The 26,430-nt window shown below is 39.6% G+C and overlaps 2 protein-coding genes across 3 annotated transcripts; both read right to left on the reverse strand.

The window, feature by feature from the left end:
• Nucleotides 1-2,682: 2,682 nt before the first annotated feature.
• On the reverse strand, nt 2,683-9,037 carry LOC130888110 (prolactin-inducible protein homolog). The gene is made up of 4 exons (XM_057791014.1): nt 8,952-9,037; nt 6,895-7,006; nt 3,097-3,211; nt 2,683-2,807 (listed from the first exon to the last, which is right to left on the reverse strand). The coding sequence occupies exons 1-4, from the start codon at nt 9,035-9,037 to the stop codon at nt 2,683-2,685; spliced, it is 438 nt and encodes a 145-aa protein (XP_057646997.1).
• Nucleotides 9,038-13,159: 4,122 nt separating this feature from the next.
• On the reverse strand, nt 13,160-14,475 carry LOC130880526 (heterogeneous nuclear ribonucleoprotein A3-like). 2 transcript variants are annotated; one of them, XM_057779613.1, is made up of 2 exons: nt 13,656-14,475; nt 13,160-13,508 (listed from the first exon to the last, which is right to left on the reverse strand). In XM_057779613.1, the coding sequence occupies exons 1-2, from the start codon at nt 14,473-14,475 to the stop codon at nt 13,336-13,338; spliced, it is 993 nt and encodes a 330-aa protein (XP_057635596.1). In that variant the 3' UTR covers nt 13,160-13,335. The 2 variants fall into 2 exon arrangements, with proteins under 2 accessions (XP_057635596.1, XP_057635587.1); XM_057779604.1 differs by having other exon boundaries at nt 13,160-14,475.
• Nucleotides 14,476-26,430: the final 11,955 nt, after the last annotated feature.

Raw genomic sequence — 26,430 nt, forward strand, 5'->3', positions numbered from 1 at the left:
TATGAGGCCTTCCATATTTATATATGTTGTTTAAAAATGACAGTTTCTTTTTTTTTTAAGCAGAAGGATATTTCAGTGTGATGTTAACATTGAAACTGTAGCATTTGGATACCCTAACATGCTTCGTGATACAAAACTAATTCATAGGTTGCTAGATTATCTTGTGTTAGTAGAATCTCTGGCACTGGAAGAGACAGATAGACATCATAGATATCTCTCTAGATACATGCACATTGCAGGTATGTAAGGGCTATCTAATAGAGAGTATTTAAGGTGTTTAATGGACTGGGGCATTACATTTTGTAAAACTTAAGTCTAATAAAATCATAGGAGTGCTAAGTAGATCCTGAATTTTGGAAGCAATATTATTGTTCTCAAGAATGTTGTATTTAACCATCCTTATCTTGTAGGTAGAAAAAGAGCTTGAGATTGAGTGATAGTCAGAAAAAAAACAGGGGATAGGAGGTTCTTCAGAAGGCTCAAACTTTTACATAATCAGGCCTGTATTTTTTAATATCAACTCAGAGATCTTTTAGATAAATAGGGATATATTACAAATTAGTGATATTAGCTACAGTTTTGTAAAACCTGGAGAAGGTTGCCGATTTGACCAACAGGCTTCTGAGATGAGGTCATCCCATTTATATCAGAGAACTATTTCACAGAAAAGAAGTTGGTTGATGCTTGTGGACTCTATAAAGATCCAATACTGAGCACCACAGGGAACAAGAGGCTGTGGACATCAACTGCTCAAGGTGATTTTCATAGGTAGGGTCACAAATTCTAAGTGTGATGGTAAGAACATTAATGCATCTCATAGTAGAAATAGGGCAGTAGAGATTGGACTCAACCTGGGCTATGGGTTTTAAGCTACAGAAAATTTTAAAAATGGAAAGTATTTTCAGATGAGATGGTTTTGTCCATATGCAAATATGGAAATAGAAAGGAATTAGTTCCAAGCAGAAGGCCCAAGTATGCTGCCTAAGTATGTTTATCATATATATATATATATAAACAAGATATACTATGAACAAATATATGATTATTTTTACTATAATTAAAGGCTATTCATTTCTTTTTAGCATCAAATATTGATAGACGTTTGTTTCCTAAGCTAGTCTGCTCCAAACATCCAGAAAAAGCTATGAAAGCATGCATTAAAAACCTTAGACAACTCAAATTATTCTTTAAATGTGGCATTCGGAGTTTTCTGCAGCAGATACAAAATAAAAACAAAGCCTCAGGGAAATGATTATAGACACGACTACAAGACTAATTGATAATCTTAGCCCTGGGAAATAACAAATATTTTCAGAAAGGTAATAATCTGTCTCCACCAGGCTAAAGAGAGGGTTGTACAGGGGCAAGGTCTGATGCAGGTGTTGGAAACCAACATACCAGGAAAAAATGAAACAGAGCTTTGTCCCTCTGCAAAGATGCATATCATTGTAAGAGACAATGCCTTACCTTCAGAAGGAAGCATGCGCTTTAACACCTGTTTGACAGAAGCAATTTGTGTTAGTGTCCTAGTAACATCTCAAGCAACCTTTTTGAGCAACTTTCTTTACCTTTCCTGGATTTGGACCCTCATCTAGGATCACTGGTTTAGAGGATGTGATTCAATTTTCTGGTTTAGATAAACTCAATCTGTTCTGATTTGGATCCTTCTTGTAACACCCTCTTGAGTCCTTCCACTTCCTCAGACCCAGGACCAGAGAGCTTCCTTGCAGAGCATATGCTACCTTTTTATGCTTTGGGTTTTTGAGACCTGCTTCTTTACCTACCAGAATTTGCTTCATCTATTTTATGACCCTTGCTCATATCTCAATTCTATCAAACAATAGTAGTGGAGACTGTCAGAGGAAGCACCCCAGGGCGCTTGATGTATCCAGCTCTCCAGATTATCAGAGCTTCTTGTTTGTAACTGGTTGAGAAGAAGGAGCGGAACATCGGGCAGTGTTCAGTTCATGGCGAGGACCACAGGCTGTCTGTCCCAACTCCCTGAGTTCAAATAAACCCTTCTCCTGGGGTATGAAGGTGGAGCTCCTGGAGGGCAATGGGATGGTTGGCTTCCTGCCCTGGCTCTCCTTTTTATTTGTTGAGTATTTGGATCATCATAGTAGTGACCTTTCTACTCTTGAGGAGAGGCTCTTCTCTCATGTGCATGGAATACATATGGCGATCAAGTGTTGGCCCTTGCCTTCCACCCAGCTTAAAAGAACATCTGCAGCTGTTCACCACTGCAAACACCCAGCTAGCTTGTTCAAAAGCTTCTGGGGAGACTTTCATCTCTGCCTTCCATCTCACTGTGGAAGCACTGGGGTCACATATGTGTGCCACCATTTCTGGCCTTGTGTGGATTCATGGGATCCAAAGTCAGATCCTCACACCTGTATGGCAAGCACATTACACACCGAGGTCAAGCTCCTGCCCTTCTTTCCTTTTTTTTTTTTCTGTCACCGCATAGTAGAACTCATGAAAATCTCAACAGTGGTTCTTTAAAAGATGAATGTAAGAAATTTGGGGTACTTTGCTGACTTTGAGGATGGGTTTTGGAGTCAAGATGCAATAATACACAGAGCAGCTTACAAGAATTTTACTTAACAGATTATCATGGATATTCCAGTCAATTTTAATTTAAAAAAATTGAATTGGTTTTGAAAGACACATAAGAGGCTTCCATTAGTACACATACACACTACGATAACTATAATACAGGTCTCCTTTGATGGGCACCATTGCATCGTCGTTAGGGCAGATACCCTTGTCCTTAACAACTTCAACCACTACTGCAAAATTGAGAGTTTCTGGAAGAGATAAAGACAAAGAGCTTCCGTCAGACACGTTAGGGTCCTGCTTTTTTCCTGCTAGTACCAGGTAACTGACCCCTGGGATTCAATTTCCCCAAATCACTTGCAAACCAATACCCTATTTAATTTTCTCACCCCATGCTTTCTACAGCTTTAGAACCCAGGAATTGCCCTCATGGACTTCCTTTCCACCCACCACCTCGACTTTCTATTTTTCCATCAGAAAGTTCTGTGGCCCTATTTGTTTCTAATGTTTCTCCCTTGGCAGGTAGTTCTTCCAACTTACCGTTAACTGGAAAGTCCCAGTACAGGTTTATTCGTTGATCATTACAGAGGCAGCGGGTTTGTTTATAGTTGAAGCTACCTTCCATTGGGACATTAGTTACAAGGGAAGCTTTGACCTGGTCAGGAGAGATGGCCCGTTGTTAGTCCACAAAATGGGAAGAAGACAGCAATACAAGAGAAGAAGTAGCTGAGAACAACTGGTGGTACATACACATTATATTCACCATCACAGGCTAAATTTGCTAGGCTCTCCCTCCTCATACCTTCAGACTCATGCCTGAGAAGTCTGAGCACGAGATTCAGGAGGATGTAAGTGAATCCATCAGGCAAGAAGATTTACCCCACTGTGACTATCTCCTGGGGGAAGGCTCGCGTTTGGTACCAGCTAGGGTTCTAGGAAAGGACTTGTGAGCATTTTCCTCTGTGACCCAGTGGAATGGCAGCCCAGCTGTTTAAATGTACATGCCAGGACAAGGCTTTGTGAGAAGGATGGCCAAAGCCCATCGGCAGCCCCTTCTAACTCTGTAACAATTGAATTAATCTATTGCCCCCACTTATTCCAACCGTAAATTTAAAAGTTACTGCCTCTGCCCATATCTGGCCACAATTAGATAAGCAAACAATTTTTGGGTCCATTTTCTTTGCTTTTTAAACCTGAGAATGCCTTTCAGCTTAAGACTTCAGACAACTGTAACACATCAACTCCTGTTTCTGGTGTCTAACATAAAGACTTTTGTCTTAAGGATCCGTCTACCCAGATGGACTTGTGAATAGAATTCGGTAAGTGTGAAAAATGATGGGGAAATGCCTTTAAATGAGACTTAGTATTTCTCCTGAAATTACAGTCATCAATGCAACATAGTAAATTAGGAGTATATGTGATTTTTTTACTACAAACAGAAAGAAGTCAAGTCATATCAATTTTCAGATTCAGTTGTCTTGAAATACTGCCTGCAGTCATTTCTTTTTTACCTTGATCATTATCAGAGTAGTGACATACATGGGACTGAGGACACCTGCTGTATACTCATCTCTGGTGTTTGCTCAGATATCTGGCAGCTCTATATTGAATAATGATAATCCCCCAAACACTAATAATAGCATTGGGATGCTATTCAGTCTGAGAACCGTATTTAGAGAGTCCTGTTCTGGTGTCGAGAGAAGCCCTTGTTTCCTTTTCATTATATTTTCACAAGGTCTCTTCATGAGTTAGAATTTTTAAGAATTATGTGCAACAACAAATCAGGGTGCAGTGTATGTGCTACACGTCATCTGTGGTATGATGTCAGCGGCCATCACAGTACTTCCTTCTTTAACCTGAGCCAGTCACAACTATCACAGACAGTGCCTTCACAAAGCAAATTTAACTTTACCTGCATTTCATATGTGTTAGATTTGGGAGTACTTCATTAATAAACACATAGACACATAGATTACTGTAGTAGGTAATTTTATCATTATTATTTAAGATGGCAGTTTCTCATGTCATTAAGAGTACATTTTGCCCTTAGAAGAAGTTTTCTGATGACTAAATTATAGGTTTCCTGAGATCAGGAGAACTTGTCTGTTGCATAAAGATGCCAAGGGGCTATAGTTCACCTCAAGTTCTCTCCAGCATTAAAGAATTTTTGGGTCATTACATTCTAGTGTATAATAGCAGGTATATGCTGTTTGCTTTTAATTCTAAAATAAGTAAATATGACCCCCAAAATAAAGTTGTTAAATATTTAGTGACAAAACAATATAATTACTATAAAAAGAGGATTTACAATGTTCAGTCAAAAAGAAATATATTCCTAAAAGGTTTAACATATGAATATACTTTATAGTTATATGTTGAGCCTCTCCCACACCCCACCTCAGAAAACTCTAAATACAAACAAGTTAGTTGATGGGCTGGAGAGATGGTTCCACAATAAGAGCATTTGCTGCTTTTGCAGAGGATCCAGGTTCAGTTCTAAGCACCCAAATGACAGTTCACAGCCACGTGAAACCTCAGTTTCAGGGACCCCTACTTCCTCTTTCGGCCTCCACAGGTACCAGGCATACACATGGTACATAGGAAAACACTCATGCCCATAAAAAATATTAAAAAATTGTTTATTGCAGGATAGGATGGCTATTATCTCTATCTATAACCCCAACATTTGGAAATCTGATGCAGGAGGATCATGAAAACAGTCTATACTGAGCTCATAATGAGTTTAGCCAGAGCAAAATTATGAGGTTTCTCAAAACAAACTGGCAAAAATTCCTTTTACACAAATCGTAGTTGAAAAATTTACTATTTACAGAGTTTTCACACCCTTTGCTTCTTCTCTTTGGGTGTTTTTTTTTTTTTTTAATTAGATCACTCTTTCTTAGTGGAAGCATGAATCTTAAAATCAGAAACGTGTTCACTATAATATCACATGCCATTTCGTTGAGTTCAACACCATTATTGCGGTTTTTTTTTTATTTTTTTTATTTTTTTTTATTTTTATTTTTTTTTTGGTTTTTTCAAGACAGCGTTTCTCTGTGGTTTTGGAGCCTGTCCTGGAACTAGCTCTTGTAGACCAGGCTGGTCTCGAACTTTTTTTTTTTTGGATTTTCGAGACAGGGTTTCTCCGTAGCTTCTTGGTTCCTGTCCTGGAACTAGCTCTTCTAGACCAGGCTGGCCTCGAACTCACAGAGATCCACCTGCCTCTGCCTCCCGAGTGCTGGGATTAAAGGCGTGCGCCACCACTGCCCGGCCTGCACTGTTTTTTGAAAAGGTGCAAACAGGCTTTCATTGCTTGTCATCACCAGAAACTGTCTTTGTCAGAGATCTTTTTGTATACCTTGTATAAACATTTTCCCCAACCTCATCTGTAGTTATGACTAACAAAACACAAATTGCAAAACTATGAATCAAGCTCCATCCTACACCCACATTAGCAAGCACAGTTCATGTTCTTGTCTTGTAAATGGAAAAAAAAAGTCTAAAGCAGTGGGATATGTTTGCACTATGTCCAAGGATCTTTCTTTTATCAAGACGAGGGCTATTTTTAGATTATATTTTCATAAACCATCTTCTCCTAGTACTATTTTGTTTCTTATTTGATCACTATTCTTGGGACCTCACTTGAATTAAGAAAGTCATGCTGTAGGGAACTGTAGTAAAATGCTGTATTCTGTCTTCAGGTTGTTCAGCATGTAGAGCTGGGAACCCCCTTCTGTACACCCTGGGCATATGTTTGATATGGAAATGTGGCATCTCCCTAGATGGCAAGATTTTGCCTTGTAATGAGTACTATTATAGTTTCAAAACTTGGAATGCTCTCTGAGAAACAACACACTAGAAAAAGAAGAAGCGGCTCAGTATCTTGACAGGTCAGGAGGCAGTGGAAGGGCAAGAGGAAACCAGGCTCAGCTTGGGGGCTTTTGGAGAAGAAGAATCAGATCCTTCCTGTTCTCTTTACCTGTGTTTCAACCTGTGGCTTTGATTGCAGGATGTTCTTATGAAAACCCTGTTCTCAAGTCCTTATCGAAGTCCAGTCATGCTTATGACCCTGGAGGAAACTCTACCAGCTTTCCATCTCTTTCTTTCTCATTCTTTTACTTTCTAGACCCTCTGGACCAGGGCGTCTTAATCTGTAAAATGGCAATCATCATCTGCTAAAATTCTACACCTTGTTCTGAGATTTGGGTGACAAAACACGTATGAAGATTTTTTTTTATTAAGTTTATCGTGCAGTATTAACACAAGAGGTAAAGTCAATCGTTCATAACTCAAGAGTCAGATTTTGACTTGGAGTCACTGTCCCGGGTATCTACTTACCACTGAACATTCCTTATATTGTGTTTCAAGTCCAAGTTTCACAGTGATCTCTTCATTTACCTCTGCATATCTCGGAACATCTAAATAAAATAAAATTGACTTTCCACCCTCTCTGGGAAGACAAAAACAGGGCACAGAGATCAGAGACCTGCACATGGTAAAAGCACCAAGCTGGAAGGAGGCATGGGGACAGAACAAAGGAGGGAGTTATATAGCTTAGATATAATGCTAAGCATCAGAATCCCCAGGAATTTTTGCATGTAGGCTGGTTTGAATATTTATCTTTGTTTAATTAAGCAACAGACATATTGTTCAAAAGGGAACATCTTTCTTTTTCCAGTTTCAAATAACACATTTTAAAGTGGAAAACTACCTACTGCCTCATGCCATTTCCTACCACCGACAGCAGTGCTTCTTAACCTGTGGGCTGTGACCCCTTTGGGGGGATGGAAGGCCCCTTTCACAGGAGTTACCCAAGATCATCAGACACCCCAGGTGTTTACATGATGATTCATAGCAGGAGCAAGGTTACAGTTATGAAGTAGCAATGAAGATAGTTTTATGGTTAGGGGAGTCACCACCACATGAGGAACCATAAGAAACAGCTGCAGCATTGGGAAGGTTAAGAAGCACGGCCCTACAGTTTGCCAGCTCCTTATATACTGAATGGAATGAACGAGTCTAGTCATTCTTAGGAGAGAACTTCACACCCACAGAATCATGTAAACAGCTCTGCACCGGAGCAGTTCAGAGATCTCCCTTGAATATCTTCCTTGATGATTCCCGGAGAGGGCCAAGGACTGTGTATCTATTTAGGTCTACAGGAAATCTGCACATATTGTAATTGGGAACACACCATAGCTTAGAAAAAAGAGCCTAAGATGAAGTAAAGGACTAAGTGTTCCTCTTTAGTCAACAAAGGCTTTTCGGGGCCAAGGAGATTGTATCTTCTTTATAAAGAAACTTGGTTAAGGTCCGTGGTGTTCTGTGGAGGAGAAAAGAATTCCTACACAGTATTATTCATAGCTCCATTTTTTCCTAGGGCAAAATATATTACATTTTCCTTCTTGTACCAAATGCTCTAGGATTCAGATTTTGGGAAAGATACATGAAGACCAGGCATCTTAAAAATTTCCATTTTGTGAATGAGTTTAGTGTTGGCACGGTGATTAGATTAGCTATAGCAATTAGCCATGCCAGTTCTTTTCTGAGTCTAGAGATTCCATACAAGGTAGGTATTTGTTAATAAACACAGTAGAGTTACTGGCCAGTGTGAATGACCTAGACACTTTAAGTGTAAGGTTTATTTCAACATGGGCTTCCCTCTGGCCCAGGAAAAACGCCATCCAAATTGGAATATGTGGACAAGACACTTGACCAAGTTTCCCAGAGCATCCAAAGGGTCATAATCCAGAAAGCCAACACCCTAGACTGCTGCAAATGTAGATGTTTCTAGTTTAATTTGGTAACGCTGCTTCCCTTCCCCCCACAGTCTCTGGCTTCATTTCTTACTTCGTTCTACTCTTTCAACTTCTCTGCTTTCTTCAAACATGAATTCTCAGTATGGTGGCTTCCAGGTCCTAGTGTGAGTATTACTAAAGGTCCTAGTGTTTATCTTTTGGTTTTAATTTAGAAAATATCTATGATACCTGTTTGGCTAGTTCAACCTGAGACCATGGGTCTGTGACAAAGCTCTTCTTCTCAGTGACCCCTGCCATAGACATCTGAAGCTGGTTTGAGAATGTGCAGACTTCTTACCTTTGCAAGGTAATCTGGGTAAAAATCTCAACAGTGAATCAGAGAGAGTGAGACTAATTGCTGACGGCAAACTCACGTCAATAGAGGTTTTCTTTCCCAGGCAAGCCCATACAACCAGAGGAAATGTGAAGGGAATGGATTGAGCCTACTAAGTGGATGGAACCCGCCCTGAGGTCTATGAGAGCTTCTAAGGCTAGAGATCTCTGCAGTCTAAAAATCTACAGAAGTACAGGTTTCCAGATCAGGAGTAGATTTCTGTCTATGGCTTTCCTGCAGAAAAAAAGAAGGGTTTGACTCACATGTCATTCTGAGCCTTGTTGATCCCCAGCTGCAGGCCCAGGACCAAGAGGGTGGCGGCTTTGAACATGAATGAGAAACCGTGCATGGTGGAGGAAACAGGACACCAGAACAGTAGGGCCACTGGAGCTTAGCACAAGTTTATATTCAGATTGAGGAAGCAGAAAAGCTGGCATTCTCTGTACTCATGATCCTTCCTTGTTGAGGAGGTTTGTTTTTTTCCATGGAATAAATATTATTAATTAAACTGTTAGAATATCTGTGATTGAACTTCCTTATTTTCTCAGTGTCAGAGATCTTCCAAGGCCTGTTCTTGGCTTACGGACATGTTTTTCTTCTGTCTCATTGAATTCTCTGTTCTGTTCCTTAAGTCACTGCTGGTTTGATCTTCACAGCCAGCAGACGTAGTGTGTGGTAGGTTCCAAGCAACAGCTATTCAGCACATTCACTTGATGATTTTGTAGGTGATTCAAAAGGAGATGCCACTAAGAAGATGTCTTAGAGCTCTGACATGATCAGATACAGTTATCCAGAAACCACTACCAATGATATAGCTGAGAGAACTAAGGAAGGGCTGAGCTCTCTGGATGTTGTAGAAGTGTAACCGTAGTTCCCAATGACATTGTGATGTTTGTGATTGTTAAACCCTTCTGTACTTCAAGAGGGATAGTAAGTCTTCCAGATACTCAAAATATCTAGGTGAGAGTGATGCTTTCATTATATAGAAGTCATTTACATAGTTGCATCCCCCAATCCAACCTTTCAGCCTTAAAATCCCCAGTCATTTCCCACACTTGTTTTATGGTAGAAGGCATGTAGGAAGATAACAACAAGGTCTTCCTCCACTGCACCAGAACCCAAACTATAGCACGGAGACATCCCAGCACATGCATTTCTCCCCCATGGAACGGCAGGAGACTCCCTATTCCTTACATATCCCCACTGTCTTTATTGACCCAAAGATGTCATTTAACCTAAAATTTATTGTTACGAGATTTTTTTTTTTAAAAAAATCTCTTGAGCCGGGCGATGGTGGCGCACGCCTTTAATCCCAGCACTCGGGAGGCAGAGGCAGGCGGATCTCTGTGAGTTCGAGACCAGCCTGGTCGACAGAGCTAGTTCCAGGACAGGCTCCAAAGCCACAGAGAAACCCTGTCTCGAAGAACCAAAAAAAAAAAAAAATCTCTTGAATGACAAAAGGCTAGGATGATCCTCTGGGGTCTGAATATGAAAGTCTTCTGTCTAAGACTTACCTATGTATTCTGCTTTAGTGAGTGTGGAGAAATTAAAGTCTAGCTGTTTGTACACAGTGGATGAAGTTTTAAAAATTTTCCCCTGATTATTTATTCTTGTGCTAATCTCTTCATCTTCTTAAGCTGGGCACCAATAATTCTTCCCTCTGTAGTTTCAGCCAAACACTTGCTTCTCTGTCTCAAGAGTGACACTTTCTCATTCTCCACTGCCCTAGTCTCAGTGACCCTCCTTTATGAATACTTTTCCATGTTTTAACTTTCTTTACACCAAATCCTTTTCTTGTTTACTTGAGTAATATCTCCCAGAGGATCATCATAGCTGATATTAGCCAAGGAATGGTCCAGACCAGATCCACATGAAAAATACAGATATAGCTCTTTGTTGGATCATTCCCCCCTTCAAAGGTACATCTCTGTTCTTTAATGTGTATAGGGAGCAGTTTTGATAAACTTGGAATCAGAAAAGATAAATGGAAATGAATTCAGAGCATTTATAGAGAGTAAAGAGATCATTCCAGAAAACCAACAGAGATATATAGGATTCATAACCCTACAAAATATGTAACAAAAGTAATGGTCATATTAACATTGGTTGGTATGATCATTTTATGAGTCAATTTGACTAAGCATGATACCCCATATTATAGATTTTGCTTTGAAGACATTAAAAAACAAATAAACAATGTGATTAACATTTAAACCATCCAGGTTTTGTTAGAGTACCTTCTATAATGTAGGTACACCTCATCTTGTTGACTCAAAGCCTTATGAGAAACGCCTGGGTCTCTCTGAGGAAAACAGGTTGTTTGCAGATTGTCTTCAACTTGTAGTTCTGTACTGGTAAGTGACAAGTCACTTTGGAGTTTTGTTGCCTTCTGCAACGAGTAATGCTGATTTATCAATTTGGTAGGATCAAGAATCACTTAGGACACAAACCTCTCCAAATGTTGAAAGGGAGTTTCTAGATTGGGTTAATTGAGGTGAGTGTGTCCACCCTGAAAACAGGCTATACTGTGTCATGGTCTGGAGTCCAAGGCTGCATAAAAATGAAGAAGTGAGCTGAGCACCAGACTTCATCTCGGCTCTTGAATGTAGGTGCCATGATAGATGCCCGACACTCCAATCACCGTGCCTTCTCAGTGTGCCCTCAAGCTGCAAGCCAAAACAAACCTTTTCTTGCGTAAGTTAATTTTGATTTTACCAAGGATTTTGCCACGAGGACAAAAAAATAAATAAATAAAGCGCCTTCTGTTATCTTCAATTCTCACTTCCTCCTTTGAATAGGATTCTAATGCCCAGAGTGACCTTAGAAATAGGACTAGCAAAAAGCGCTTCTAGGAGCTGAGGTGCCTTTTAAGTTTTTACAGGAGCTACTAATGAACTTCTTTCTTTTTTCTTTTTTCTTTTTTTTTGTTGTCTGTTACATTTATTGGTTTGTGAGTGTTTTCTGGAAAAACTGCAGTATTTGTGAAGACTAAAGTTCCATGCTAGCATTGCATGCATCCAAATATTAATAATGCACAGAGGCACAGAATTAGAGCACAAGAGAGCATATTACACTAGCCCGCCCCATTTCCCTTTTTATTGCTTGTTTTGCTTATACTTCAAAAACCAAGAAAAATTTGAATTCAATGTCCAACTGCCAAAGAAAGCAACAGCAGAGCACATACTCAGGGCTTGGATGAAGTTAAGCACTAGCTGACGCAACAGTAGACATTTTTCAAACGACCTAGTATCTAGAACTCTTCTCAACCAGGGTCTCTGAACAAACACCAACATGTTTTAGGATGAAATATGTACAAAGAATAACTGTGTGTTCTTTGGGGATTTAAGCATTCAGGACTATTCAATTTAAACTCAAGATCTTTGGGAAGTAAGGTGGCTCACACTAAGCAACTGTGCTACATTTTCTGCTGCTTTGTTATGGACAATGACACCTTAACTATCCTTGGCTTCATCATCCAGCAAAATGTATAGGGTATAAACAGGAAAGCATGCCAGCCACTTAGGGGTTCAACAAGTGATTTTTATTCCTCCGTTCTGAAAAATTTTGTGAGGGGGAAAGTAAACCAAGGAAAGGGACAAGATCCGTGTGCTTTGGGGTTTAAAACTTGGAAAGCATAATGAACCAGGTATCCACCAGTTTGCTCAGACACAGCAGACTTAGTGGTCCTGTATTAGAACTGTTGAACTGGGAGATGAAATACATTCACCACCCTTTAGTAGAGGGCAGTATAAGCACTTTATACCCCAAACTATTGGCAGCAGTTTTCAGTGTGACCAAGGTAAATGAGGAATGCAGATGTTCTTAACACAGCTAGGACTCAATAGATCTAACATACTAAATCATGATTACATTTTGAAAGAAAATGCACAAAAACCAAATAGGAACTTTTGAGATCTTTTTCATTTGAAAGTAATCTTAATGCTATTAAATTCACAAATATGCTATTTTTTTATTACCCAATCCTAATTATCTAAAACACACATTGCAAACATACAAATATCTATTCTCTCCACATGTCAGCGCCCACTTATCATGGTTTTGGAAATGGGGAGAATAGATTCCCCTTAAGTTGCAAGTCAGTAGGTGTTTCTTTACAGTTAACTTTAGCAAAATTCATACAAAATAGTAATTAACAATGATCTTCTTTACTTGTTAACTCACAAGGAAACACCTTCAAAACTGCGTTATTTTTGTTAAAATTTCTGTACTAAAATGTAGAAAAACTGAACTACACAAATATTGAAAAGTTAAAAATTCCTTAATTTTTTATTCCTGGTACCACTACCACAATGTACAGGGCAATATACCTGATGTGATGAAAAGAAAAAGAAAGACAAAGCTACAACAGATAAAAGACCTCAGGAATGTACATCTAATTGACACTACATTGCATTAATCAGTAGCTGCACTTTTTGCAAACTGTGGCTCTGGCAGTCCTGAACAGGAAGGGCCTCCTGTTTAAGCTGCGGTAACTTTTCTGACTATGGATCATCGCTCCTTCTGTGGCAGATTTTTACAGTTCCTCTAATGCATTTAGGACGACTGTCTCAAAGTAACCTGCAGCTTTCCTGACAACTCCTCGCTCTCTCTCCTGCTAAGAACTGTAGCCCTTTTCTGTTGTTTTTTTTAAAACCTTCTGCTACCATATCCACCACTTCCACCACCTGATCCATAGCCACCACCATGGGGACTGCCTGAGCTTCTTCCACCAAAACTGCCCCCTTTCATGGGTCCATAATTTGATTGCTGTTGTCCACTATAATTTCCAAAGTCATTATAGTTCCCACCACCATAGTTACCTCCACCAAAATTTCCTCCTTCATTGTAACCGTCATATCCTCCTCCTCCACCACCACCATATCCACCACCTTGGTTTCCATAGCCTGGTCCACCACCACCATAGCCTCTTCTACTGCTGTAACCAAGACCACCACCATAGTTGCCACCATCACCTCCAAATCCATTATATCCACCATCACCACCTCCATAACTACCTCTGCTGCCACCACCTCCACCACCGTAGCCTCCTCTTCCACCAAAGTTTCCACCACAACCAATATTACCTCCACCACCTCCAAAGTTCCCTCCACGACCCATAAAATTGCCAGATCCACCTCCACGGCCTCTCTGTGATCCAGCAGACTGCATCTCTTGTTTAGAAAGGGCCTTTTTCACTTCACAATTATGCCCATCAATAGTGTGGTATTTCTGAACAACAATTTTATCAACTGTGTCATGGTCATCAAAAGTCACAAAAGCAAATCCTCTCTTTTTCCCACTCTGCCTGTCTTCCATAACTTCTATGGTTTCAATCTTGCCATACTTTTCAAAGTAGTCTCTCAGGTTGTACTCTTCTGTATCCTCTTTAATACCACCAACAAAGATTTTCTTCACTGTTAAATGGGCACCAGGCTTTACAGAATCCTCTCTAGAAACGGCTCTCTTTGGTTCCACCACACGCCCATCAACTTTGTGTGGCCGAGCACACATTGCAGCATCCACCTCTTCAACACAAGAGTAGGTCACAAAACCAAAGCCCCTGGAACGATTTGTTTGGGGATCTCTCATTACCACACAATCTGTAAGTGTGCCCCATTTCTCAAAATGTTCTCTTAAGCTACCATCTGTGGTTTCAAAGCTCAGACCACCAATAAACAGTTTCCTCAACTGTTCTGGTTCCTTTGGATCATGACCCTCCTCCCCCCGGCGGCGGCGGCGACGGCCGGAGTCAGGCTGGGGGCGACCAGGCGGCCGTTTTACCTCCATTTTGAGCACTAATGAACTTCTATTGTATTAAACCACTACTACTTTAGGATTAATCAATGAAGGCAGCTAGAATATTGTGTGTGCACATGAACACACACCACGCACACACGCGCGCACACACACACACATACACACACAGAGTCATATTCGTGTTTCTCTCAGACAGCGTCTGTTCCACAATGCAACACTTCAAAAGTAACCTCCTGTGCTACATCTCACTGCATCCTTGGTGTGAATTAAACACCCCTGTATAAATCCTGTAACCTTTACAACCTCACTAGTTAAGAGGAAATAGAGGCATGAGATTAAGTGCCAAGTCTGGATTCACTTCTACACAGGTTTCAATAGAACTTTTGTTACTTTTTGGCTGGATGATATGAACAAGTTATTAAAATCTGTGTGAGTTTCCCTTCCTGAACTTTATATATCTATGTATTTGTTTTTGAGACAGGGTTTCCCGGAGCATAGCTTGGCCTTGAACTCACTACATAGCTAAGGATGACCTTGAAATCCTTATTCTCCCACCTCCACCTCTCAAATCCTGGGGTTATAAGCAGGCATCAGAAAACCTAATTATCCTTTCTCAACTTACTTATTATTGCAAAGGCTGGTGAGACAGTTCAACAGGTAAAGGGCCTTAGTACCAAGCCTGAGAACCCAAGTTCGATCCACAGGACCCATAAAACGGAAGGAGAGAACAGACTCCTACTCATACGGTGTCCTCTAAACATCATGGACACATTATGGCACATGTGCACAGGCACAGATGGAGAGAAAGAGATGGGGGAGAAATGGTGGGGGGGGGGAAGAAGGGAGAGAGGGAGTGAAAATAAATGGATGTAATAAAGTTATACGTGTATGTATGTATATTGCTTTCATCAAGAACAGGATAGGCAAATGCTATAAGCACATGGACTCTGGTATGCGACTAGTTGATTTTGAAGCCCAGTTTTCCCAGTAACAAACACTGGAGCTGGTTCTCGTAAACAGGTAATGCAATGAGTCAACACTCCAGTGTAGAACCAGACTTCCTGAGTTCAACATCTGATGCCATTCGCAATGTGTGTTTACTCTGAGTTAATGTGGAACTTCAAGGATCCTTACTTGCTGCCGCCTCTTTCAACATCCTCTGTATTTCATATTTGTCAGTTTGTGTCCTGCCTCTGAAAGAAGTTGCTTAATATTGTAAATCAAAACATTTAGATTGCACAAAACCTGACCCCAAATTTGACTCCTTTGGATACTGTCTTATAAGCTGTGCTGGGAATTTGATTTTCTTAATTTCAGATGGCCCATTTATAAAGCAGGATTAAAAATAGAAACCTACTATGTAATATTGCTACTAGGATGCAGTGAGGGACTTCATAGAGAATGTTAAGAACATTGTCATACATGTGCCCTATCCTCATGTATGTTGCTTCTGTGATTGCCTTTGGGAGCCACTCTATCCGGTTCTTCACGGCTCTATTGGATTTAATGTTACCCTTTTCTTTGTGCAGGCTTCACCTTAGTCCTTCATCCCTTCCCTTTGTGTCAGTGTGGTATGTCCCATAGAAGCCTCCTGAGTCATTTACAGTTTGGTTTTTATCTGTTTGTTAGATCTACTTAGTCTCTTATAACTATTGGGTTGTTCATAGCTTAAAGCATGACAAGTTTGGTTTACACTTGCCTACTAAGAACTATCTGCTAGACAGGGTTTCTCAACAATAGTATTGGCAAGAGGATGGCATTACCATCAACTTTTATCACAAATTATATTCTGAAAATATTGTTACATATCATCTACAGAACACACGTTTAGCATGTATGTACATGTGTGGGCGCATGTGTGATATAAAGTTATAAAAAAAGAAAACAAAGGGAGGATTGTTTGTAGGGAGGAAAAAGACCCACTGGAAGGGAGAAGGGACCAAGAGAAAGGGTGATAGGCAGTGCATATGAACAACATGCAGTGACACACATGGATCTTAAGTGTCATTCTCAAACTCATTATTTTATATGTTCACCATGAAAAAATTAATATAATGAGATGGAATTCATAAAGGTAATAATATTATAGTGATCTGATATATATGTGTGTGTATGTGTGTGTGTGTGTGTGTGTGTATGTGTGTAAAATGGAACTCGGGGAGTTTTGCAGATGTATTCACCTCCTTTGACTATAAGCTAAATTCGGGAGTGATGAGTCAGGAGAGCCCTGCTGAAGCATGAGCAGGAATCTGTGTCTCTGTCCCTGACAGTGCAGGTAGGGTGGCAGCTGAGGAAACATTAACAGTGATTGGATGCTTGCTGTGTGGGGCTTATTGATGCACGAGCAAAATCAGTTTCCAGAACAAAGCCCATTGCCTCTGAAGTCAGGATGTTTAAGCAATGTTTACCAGCCTTTAAGTCAAGCTAAAACATGCAGGAGCCTTCTAACCAAACATTTAAGTGGGATTATTGGGTGAGATACAGGAGTAATGGAATTACTGGTGACCTCTGAATAATTTCACCGTGTTTCTTTATTTTGTAGCCATGATAGATTGCACCTGATACCCTTGACAAACCATAGAGTTATGGTTTTTTTTTTTTTTTGTTTTTTTTTTTTTTTAAAGACAAGGTTTCTTTGTGTATCCCTAGTTGTCTTGGAACTCACTCTGTAGACCAGGCCACCTGCCTCTGCCTCCTCAGTTCTGGGATTAAAGGCATGCATATCACCATTGCCCTAATTCTGAATTTTTAATCTAACACACAGCTTAAACTATACTCTATAGTTTCTCTCAAAATTATAGTCAATGGGCAGTTTTCTGTTTATGTATGGACTCTTTTAGGATTGAAATGGAACCAGACTGAAGCCCCAAAATTATGGCATTCAATACAGTGAGCCTACAAGGTTTATCTCCTTCATTGTCTTCTGCTCCTATCTGAAACTGACTGTGGATTTAGATCGTAATTCCATCCAAGTATTTGTAGCAAATTTTTCTCCTTTTTAGTGTGTTTTCCAAAATACCAGCAGCACCTGTGCTAGAACTGTCCAGAGAAACAATACAGAAGAGGGAAGGGGATGGAGAAGAAAAGAATACAAGAAAGAGGAAGAGGAGAGAGGAAAATTGTCTCATGCCTTATAAGGCTGGATTATGTAAAATCTGTAGGATGGATAGGGATATGGGCATGAGGACATTAATGTCAGAGGACAACTTATACAAGATGGTTATCTTCTTCCACCATGTGGGTCCCAAGGACTGAACTTCAGTTGTCAGACTTAACAGCAAGTGCTTTTTCAAGTTGAACCGTCTCACTGGTAAAAACCAATATTTATGCACACTGGTGCAGTTTACATGCCAAACGTCTTCTAAAGGCTTGATCTCTGGGTTGTGCTTCTGAGAGATGGCAGAATGTTTCAGAATAGGGACTTATTATAACTCATTAGAGGTGTGTTCTCAAGGGTCTTCCTGGTGCTTTTTGAGATGATTCTTATACAAACCTGGGTTTGTCCCTTCCTCTACTGCTAGTTCAAGATATCATCATTAGCTTGTCCTCACATGCACAGCCGTCATTCATATTTGTATCATAAGTGCGAATGCTAAAGGGTGGCTACCAAACTTGTGCTATCCTGTCTGAATTTTCAACCTCCAAAACCTACCAGACAAATCAAACATTTTTTTCTTATAAATCTAGGTACAATGGGTGCTTTGTTGTAGTAATACAAATACATACATCTTGTTACAAACTTGCACTTCCTTTATTTAGGTGATACACAGATGGCTCTGCTATAATGTCATAGACATTTCTAAAACTCAGTGTACTATGTAAATCTCACAGCAAAACTCATATACCTCACAATGTAGTAGGTTTCTATACGAGTATTCAAATCTACCAGTTTACAGGCTAACTGAAAAGATGCAATCTGAAAAGTGAAAGGTCTTGAATGAAGATAGCCTGCATGGATAGATAATACTGCTTCCAGTAGTCACGAGTTTTTAAACTACAACTCCATATGAGTTGTTTGGCAATCAGTCCTGAGTGGCTTACAAAACAATAAAGTTATTGCCATCGCTCTTGGTTGCCTACTAGAACTAGACAGTAAGACCCCATTGATGAACACACCACACACTTTGGATGCAGACAGAGTGAAATCACACCACAACTGAACTGGATATTTCCTCTCTGACAGGTAGTGTTCATAGTGTTAGAAGATCCTCTGCAGGCTATTGGGGAAGAAAAGTCATCAGAAGTCATGCAACTGTGGCCCCTGCTTTCTATAACACAAGAAGGCCTACTAGACAAAATATGCCTACTGATGGAACAGTGGCAAAGATATTCCGGAGGATATCAATTTCTTTTTTATTTGATTTGTAGCCAGGTTCATGAGATAGAATTTATGCCAGGTACTGGAAGTCTGGTCAAAATCTTGTGGCTGGGGAGGCTACAGACCTATGGAGAAATCTGCTAATGATGTTTTGCTAATTGGACATTAATCTGCCTTCTAAATATTTAAGTTGATACCATAGACTGGTACTACTTTCAGCCTTGGTTAGAGAAAAACCTTTGCAGTGGGCCACAGTAAAACAGACTCATAACTGGTCAAAGTACAAAGATTAAGTGACTGTTGAGTGCTTAATCCTAATAGGACATTTGTGTCCTTCTTCTATGACCTAGGGAAGATGATAGAATAGGTATTGGAAAGACTGTGAGAGACAGGAGATAGGGAGCAGTGAGCGCCATGACATGCTGTCTTCTGGACATGACATGGCCATTGCAGTCATAAATACAGCAGCGGTGACTACCTGCACAAGAATACATACAAGAAGACAAGGAAGCAGAAGGGGGCTAGCTGAGAATAAGATCAGGGTCAGCAGGAGTGGCAGGGTGGATAAGATGGGATATTTGGACAGCAAATATTATCACAATCAATTTTATGCATGTTTGGAATAATCAAAAATAAAGACAAAATGGAAGAAAATCCTACAAGGCTTATGAAGAAAATGGGATTAAAGGCACAGTCCTAAATCTTTCTCAGTTACAACTAAACTGAAAATAATAGTAGGATGCCATACATGCTAGGTGGAAAAACCTAAGTCCTGAAATTGATATACTACTTTACCTTGTGCAATACATGAAGCTTGCTTGCAGAAGTGGATATCAGAGGGTGGAGCTCATGAATTGGTGACTGAAGAGCAATAGTCTGAAATCAGAAAGCTAAAACACTAGAAGTGGATAGGTGTAAAGCATTTTCCTAGTTTGGCAACTAATTGTTGCTTTAAAGCCCTTAAATACTTGGGCATCTTTTGCTTGTCTTCTATTTTTTTAAATGTAGGTTCTTTGAGGTTTATAATGGAAACTGATTTATTAATGTAATGCCATTTTTCTTGATTAAATATGTAGCCTTCTTCAATTAATGTATCACTATAGGAAATCTTTTTGTGGTTTTCTAATCTAAACTCATGGTTTTATCTGAAAATCTGAAGTCTTGGGAAACTGTAATGATATTTTGAACTACTGAGTTAACAACAATAAAAAAAGTCACTTTGGCAGGATTTGGAAGTTTTCATTTAACACCTTCATATTAAACTACTATGCCCTTCTTTCTTGCTCCTGTCTGACATCTTGGATTAGGACTGAATGTGTTTGAAATGTTGAATGAGTATTTGTTTATTTATAGAAGTGCTTGATTATATAAAATAAAAGAATTAAAATAAGTCTTGTAGAGTCATCAAGGCAGTGAACAGACAAAGCTGGTTGATGCTTGAGGTACATAATTGCTTTGTATGATTCTATGTAAATTTGGTCTATTGGGTACATGTTTTCTACATAAGTTTTGTCCACTGGTTAGGTGTTTCTATGTAAATTTGGTTCCCTGGGTAGTTCCTGTTACCTTGTCTTTCTTTCTGATGAAAGTGTCTGTAAAGAAATGTGATGTATATACAAATAACTTTGAACAAATTGAGCAGGCTGTATTTATGATTTAGGAACATACACAAACCAAAAATTAATTGTAAAAGAGTCTATGAATTTTAAAGGGAGCAAGAAAGGGTATATAGGAGGGTTTGGAGGAAAGAAAGGGGGGAAAAGAAGTATCTCAAAAACAAAAGAAATTATTTTTTGAAAAGAGATGTGAGATTTGCATTGTGGTCAAATTTTCCACCAGTAAATCAACTGGACTGAAACAACTTCAAGTTTTCAGAACAAGTGCCAAAACAGAGTTGATTGCATCTTGGAAGGGAACTACCCTGCCTCAGCACATCCAGTGACCTTTGGAATAGTTACTCAGATTGAGCTATATCGCCAACAAAATCTTCAATTTTCACCCAACAAACCTTGCATTTGAAGTTCAACTAAGCCACATTCTCACCAGCTTTCTACTGTGACAATATGTTTCTTTGTCATTTTTCTTTTGTTGAAAATAAATATTTTTCTCAAAAACATATCCTGATTATGGTTTCCCCTCCTTCTCCTCCTCCCAGCACCTCCTCACCTCCCTTCACATCCAAATCCACCCTCTTTCTTTCTCTCATTGGAAAGCAAGTACTTCTAAGGGATAACAATAAAATAAGATAAAATATGATAAGATAAAATAAAATCAAACATGTCAAAATTGAGCAAAACAAACAAAATGAAAGAAAAGGCACAAGAGAAGGCATAAAGAACAGAGGCCTACTTGTTTGTATATCAGGAAATTCATAAAAACACTAAACTGGAAGCCATAATGTTATGCACAGGATCTGTGGGGTTAAAACAAAGAGAAGAAAAAAATAAGTAAAATAAAATAAAATAAAAAATAATTTAAAATTTAAAAAAGAAAAGGCCCTGACAAAACATTACGAGTCGAGGAACTCCCAAAGATGCTGTTGAGTTCCTCTCCTTCTGGCCATCTGTTGCTGGGTGTGCAGCCTACCCTTAAGAGTTTCTTTCCCTTAGGATAGTGTTTTCTATTTCCGTCCATTTGCATGCAAAATTCAAGAAGTCATTGTTTTTTACTGCTGAGTAGTACTCTAATATGTATATATTCCATACTTTCTTCATCCATTCTTCCATTGAAGGACATCTAGGTTGTTTCCAGGTTCTGGCTATTACAAACAATGCTGCTATGAGCATAGTTGAGCATATACTTTTGTTGTATGATAGGGCATTTCTTGGGTATATTTCCAAGAGGTATTGCTGGGTCCAAGGGTAGGTTGATCCCAAATTTCCTGAGAAACTGCCACACTGCTTTCCAAAGTGGTTGCACAAGTTTGCATTCCCACCAGCAATGGATGAGTGTACCCCTTTCTCCACAACCTCTCCAGCAAAGGCTATTATTGGTGTTTTTGATTTTAGCCATTCTGACAGGTGTAAGATGGTATCTTAAAGTTGTCTTGATTTGCATTTCCTTGATCTCTAAGGAAGTTGAGCATGATCTTAAGTGTCTTTTGGCCATTTGAACTTCCTCTTTTGAGAATTTTCTGTTCAGCTCAGTGCCCCATTTTATAATTGGGTTGATTAGCCTTTTACGGTCTAGTTTCTTGAGTTCTTTATATATTTTGGAGATCAGACCTTTGTCAGTTGCGGGGTTGGTGAAGATCTTCTCCCAGACAGTGGGTTGCCTTTTTGTCTTAGTGACAGTGTCCTTTGCTTTACAGAAGCTTCTCATTCTCAGGAGGTCCCATTGAGGTAAGCCAGATCCAAAAAGAGGAACATGGGATGTACTCACTCATATTTGGTTTCTAGCCAAAAATAAAGGACATTGAGCCTATAATTCGTGATCCTAGAGAAGCTAAATAAGAAGGTGAACCCAAAGCAAAACATATAGGCATCCTCCTGAATATTAACCTTCATCAGGTGATGAAAGGAGACAGAGACAGAGACCCACATTGGAGCACCGGACTGAAATCTCAAGGTCCAAATCAGGAGCAGAAGGAGAGAGAGCACGAGCAAGGAACTCAGAACCGCGAGGGGTGCACCCACACACTGAGACAATGGGGATGTTCTATTGTGAACTCACCAAGGCCAGCTGGCCTGGGTCTGAAAGAGCATGGGATAAAACCGGACTCGCTGAACATAGCAGACAATGAGGACTACTGAGAACTCAAGAACAATGACAATGGGTTTTTGATCCTACTGCACGTACTGGCTTTGTGGTAGCCTAGGCAGTTTGGATACTCACCTTACTAGACCTGGATGGAGGTGGGTGGTCCTTGGACTTCCCACAAGGCAGGGAACCCTGATTGCTCTTAGGGCTGACGAAGGAGGGAAACTTGATTGGGGGAAGGGGAGGGAAATGGGAGGTGGTGGCGGGAAGCAGAAATCTTTAATAAATAAATAAATAAATTAAGTTTTAAAAAAAGAGTTTCTTTCCCCAGTAAGACTTTCTTGGAAGAAAGTAAATTTTTATTTGCAAGTGTTATCAATTGAAGACTGCTTCTGAATTAGGAATGGGAGCTTGTGTCCAGTTCTTTCAGCTCTAGGACCAACTGTAGCAGAATCTCATTGTAGTTTTTATTTGTATTTACTTAAAGATTATTGATAATATGGCCATTTCTTAACCTTACTGCCCACTTGCTTGTGCTTAACTATGGATACAAGTATTTTTTATGTTACTATATATTATCGTTTGTTCAGAAGTAGCAGATTAATCAAACACACACCCCGAGGAGGTAAGACTAGGAAGATGATTTCAGCTGTCATCACAGAGATGCATCTAACAGTAGACAAGAAGATCCTTGTGCACAACACAGGACTTTAGAGTGAGGATGGAGCACCTCATGGACCAACGTGAAAGTGGTTGGTGGCTTTGTACTCTGACTGATGGAGGTGCAGCCTTGAGAAATTTGGTAACAGAATAGTTTTACTACAAGTAGGGTCTGTCAAGATGCAAGGCTCAAGTCCCTGACCTGCTCCCGTAAAGTCCCTGGCTTTCTGTTGGTGTTCTTTAAGATACATATAGTTCAAAGATGAAATGCCCCTGCCCAGAATAATGTGTTTAAACACTGTTTTGGATGGTTGTAGAACCTTTGGAAGGTGGTCCATCTGGAGGCAGTGGCTCACTGTGAATGTGCATTGAGTGTTATAGTCCTGCCCCATTTCTAACCTGGAGTCTCTTTGCTTCCTGGTCAGCACACATGACAAAGCCACTGTTTCAAACTCCTGTCACTGCCATGTTTTCTTCATCATGATGAACTATATCCTCTGAGCTATGATCCAAAGTAAAGTTCTGGCTTAAGTGGCTCTGTCAGATATTTGTTCACAGTGATGAGAAAAACACATTGAGTTGGGGAGGCAGAGTGTAGGTTTGCCAATATCTGCAAATGGGAACAAATGTCCTCACCCAACCCTTGTGGTGCAGTAGCAGTTCTGCTACTTCACGGGGCTCTGCTTGAGTGCTCCCACGGTTGGAATGCCAGAACAGGTACTTCTGACTTACTCCATCCCTAGCAGCTGAGCATCAACCCCAGAGACTTTATAAAATCTTGAGTATTGCTTTGAGCACTTTCCTACTACAGTTTCCAAACAACACTGCTTTCCAGTCAGGGGAAATAGCTTTCCATCTGCATGATCAGAGGATATGGCAGAGCTCGTCCTGCCTGAATAACACTGATTGACTACATTCTGACCAGTGTGTTCACCTGACTCTGAAGCATCTCAGGCCACAGGAAGTAACAAATAACTCTAGATAGACTTGTAGCAATATTTCTTTGTTTGGCGTTGTTCTTAGCTGATTCATTTAGTACCCTAAGGTAGAGCAGACAGGGAAGATGAATTCCACTAAAGAATACCTGCGAAAACCAAAATAGGAAGTTGCTGTAAAATGCACAGACACCAATGTGGGGAAATCAGGATCCAATGTTCAAAACAATCCTGAGCAGAATTCAAAGAGTTGCAAGAAAATATGGATTAAAAAATTAAGTAAAGTCTGGAAAATAAAACTTCATGACCAAAGTAAAAATTTTGACAAAGAGAAACAATACTAGCCCAAGAGATAAAGAACACAGTAGCTGAGGCAAGAAGTTCATCTCAAAGCTTCAACAGCCGATATGGTTATGCAAAAAAAATCATTGAGCCCAAACATAAGTCACTTGGATTATTATCGAAATGACAGGAATAAAAAATAAGAAGACTTTTGAGAATCATCAATATATCATCAAGAGACCAAAGGTTTATTCAGGGCACATTTTATTACAAAATAAAAAAAGAGGAAAATAAACTAAATTTAAGGAAGCAATGGTTGAAAATTTTCCTAAATTTAGTAAAAGATAATAATAGATACAGGAAGCTGTAAAGTCATCACCCAAATTCAACCCAAAGAGGAATTCACTAACACAAATCATGATCAACCATTACAAATCAAAAGCAAAGGATTCTGAAAGCAACAACTGATAAGAAACATCAAGTTTAAGGAAGGTTATATATGTAGTAGCTCTTAGGAGACTTCTCATTGGAAGCCCGAAGTCCAGGAGAGATGAATTATGTGCACAAAATTCTATAGGAAAAGAAATGGAAAACCCTGCAGAGTAAGAATCTTGACCCGGACAAACAGGCCTTCCAAAGTCAGAGAGACTTTGCTGATTTACACTCCCAACAGCACTCAAGAGGCTCAGCCCTGAGGATCTCTTAAGTTGGAGACCAACTTAAGTTACAAAGTGAGAACAAACAAATAAGCTAAATAAAAGAGGGAGGATAGAATTGAGTCAGTGATAAAATGTACAGTTAAAGAAAAACGAGGGACCAGATAGCTTTAAAACTGAGGCTAACAGTAAAGTACTCAATCCTTCCCAAACTCTCTCAAAAAATCTGAAGTGGGAAGAATACTTTAAAGTCATTCTATCAAGCTAGAATTTCCCAAATAGAAAAGCCAGACTAAGACACGGAAAAAAGAAAATCTCTCTGATGAAGGCAGAAGCAAATATCCTTTAGCAAATTATCAGCAGGCTAATTTTAAGGATACACCAAAACGAACTTTGGAGGGTGAAGGTGCACTTACTATGTTAATTTGGAAAGCATTGCAGCTCAGTATAGTTTACCTTGAATGTATCATTAACATTAAGCTAAATTTAGGTGGTACCATCCAACACACACCCCAATAAGTGTTGAATATAACAAGCAATCTTTTGAATGCTTGCATCCAAACAATTCTGACAGCACAATCTTTTAGAGATAATCTGTTGCTACACTTGTGATCACTGCCTGGCATTTAGACAAAGACACATATGACTAGCCCGATAGAAGATCAAAATTCGAAACCTGAAGCACGGTTTCTGCTATAGGCATATATATATATATACATGTATACGTATATATATATTTCATACCCTCATACAACAACAAACATCCAGTAAATCACCAAAAGTGAGGGTCCATCTTATGCTTATAATAGGCAGGATGTGAAATCAATGCAACTTTCTATTATATAGGAATGAATAAAGGAACTGGGGTATGTATGCACACTATACTCTTTGATTTTTAATTTATGACTGAATTTTCCTTTTATCAGTAAGAATGAACTCAAAGGATATTGTGGAAAGTGAAATTAGGTATGTAAAGGCAAACACCACAGGATCTTGCATGAGGAGAGAGAATACAGTTCCCAGAGGCTGGAGTAGACATGGAGGAAGTTTCTAATCAAAGGGCACAGCGTTTCGGTTATATAAGAAGGAGTAAGCTTTGGATTCTGTTACAAGGCAGAGGTGACTATAGTTAACAATGAATACCAGTATAAGCTGGGCGATGGTGGCGCACGCCTTTAATCCCAGCACTTGGGAGGCAGAGGCAGGCAGATCTCTGTGAGTTCGAGACCAGCCTGGTCTACAAGAGCTAGTTCCAGGACATGCTCCGAAACCACAGAGAAACCCAGTCTCGAAAAACCAAAAAAAAAAAAAAAAAAAGAATACCAGTATATTCCAAAATAACTTAAAGGGTGAATTTCAAACGTTTTCCTACCCGAAACAGTAAGTGCAGTGATAATTATGCCAATTTGTATAACTAAACCATTCAAAATTATGT

Source organism: Chionomys nivalis, chromosome 1 (genome assembly GCF_950005125.1).
Source record: "Chionomys nivalis chromosome 1, mChiNiv1.1, whole genome shotgun sequence".
NCBI classification, from domain to species: Eukaryota; Metazoa; Chordata; class Mammalia; order Rodentia; family Cricetidae; genus Chionomys; species Chionomys nivalis.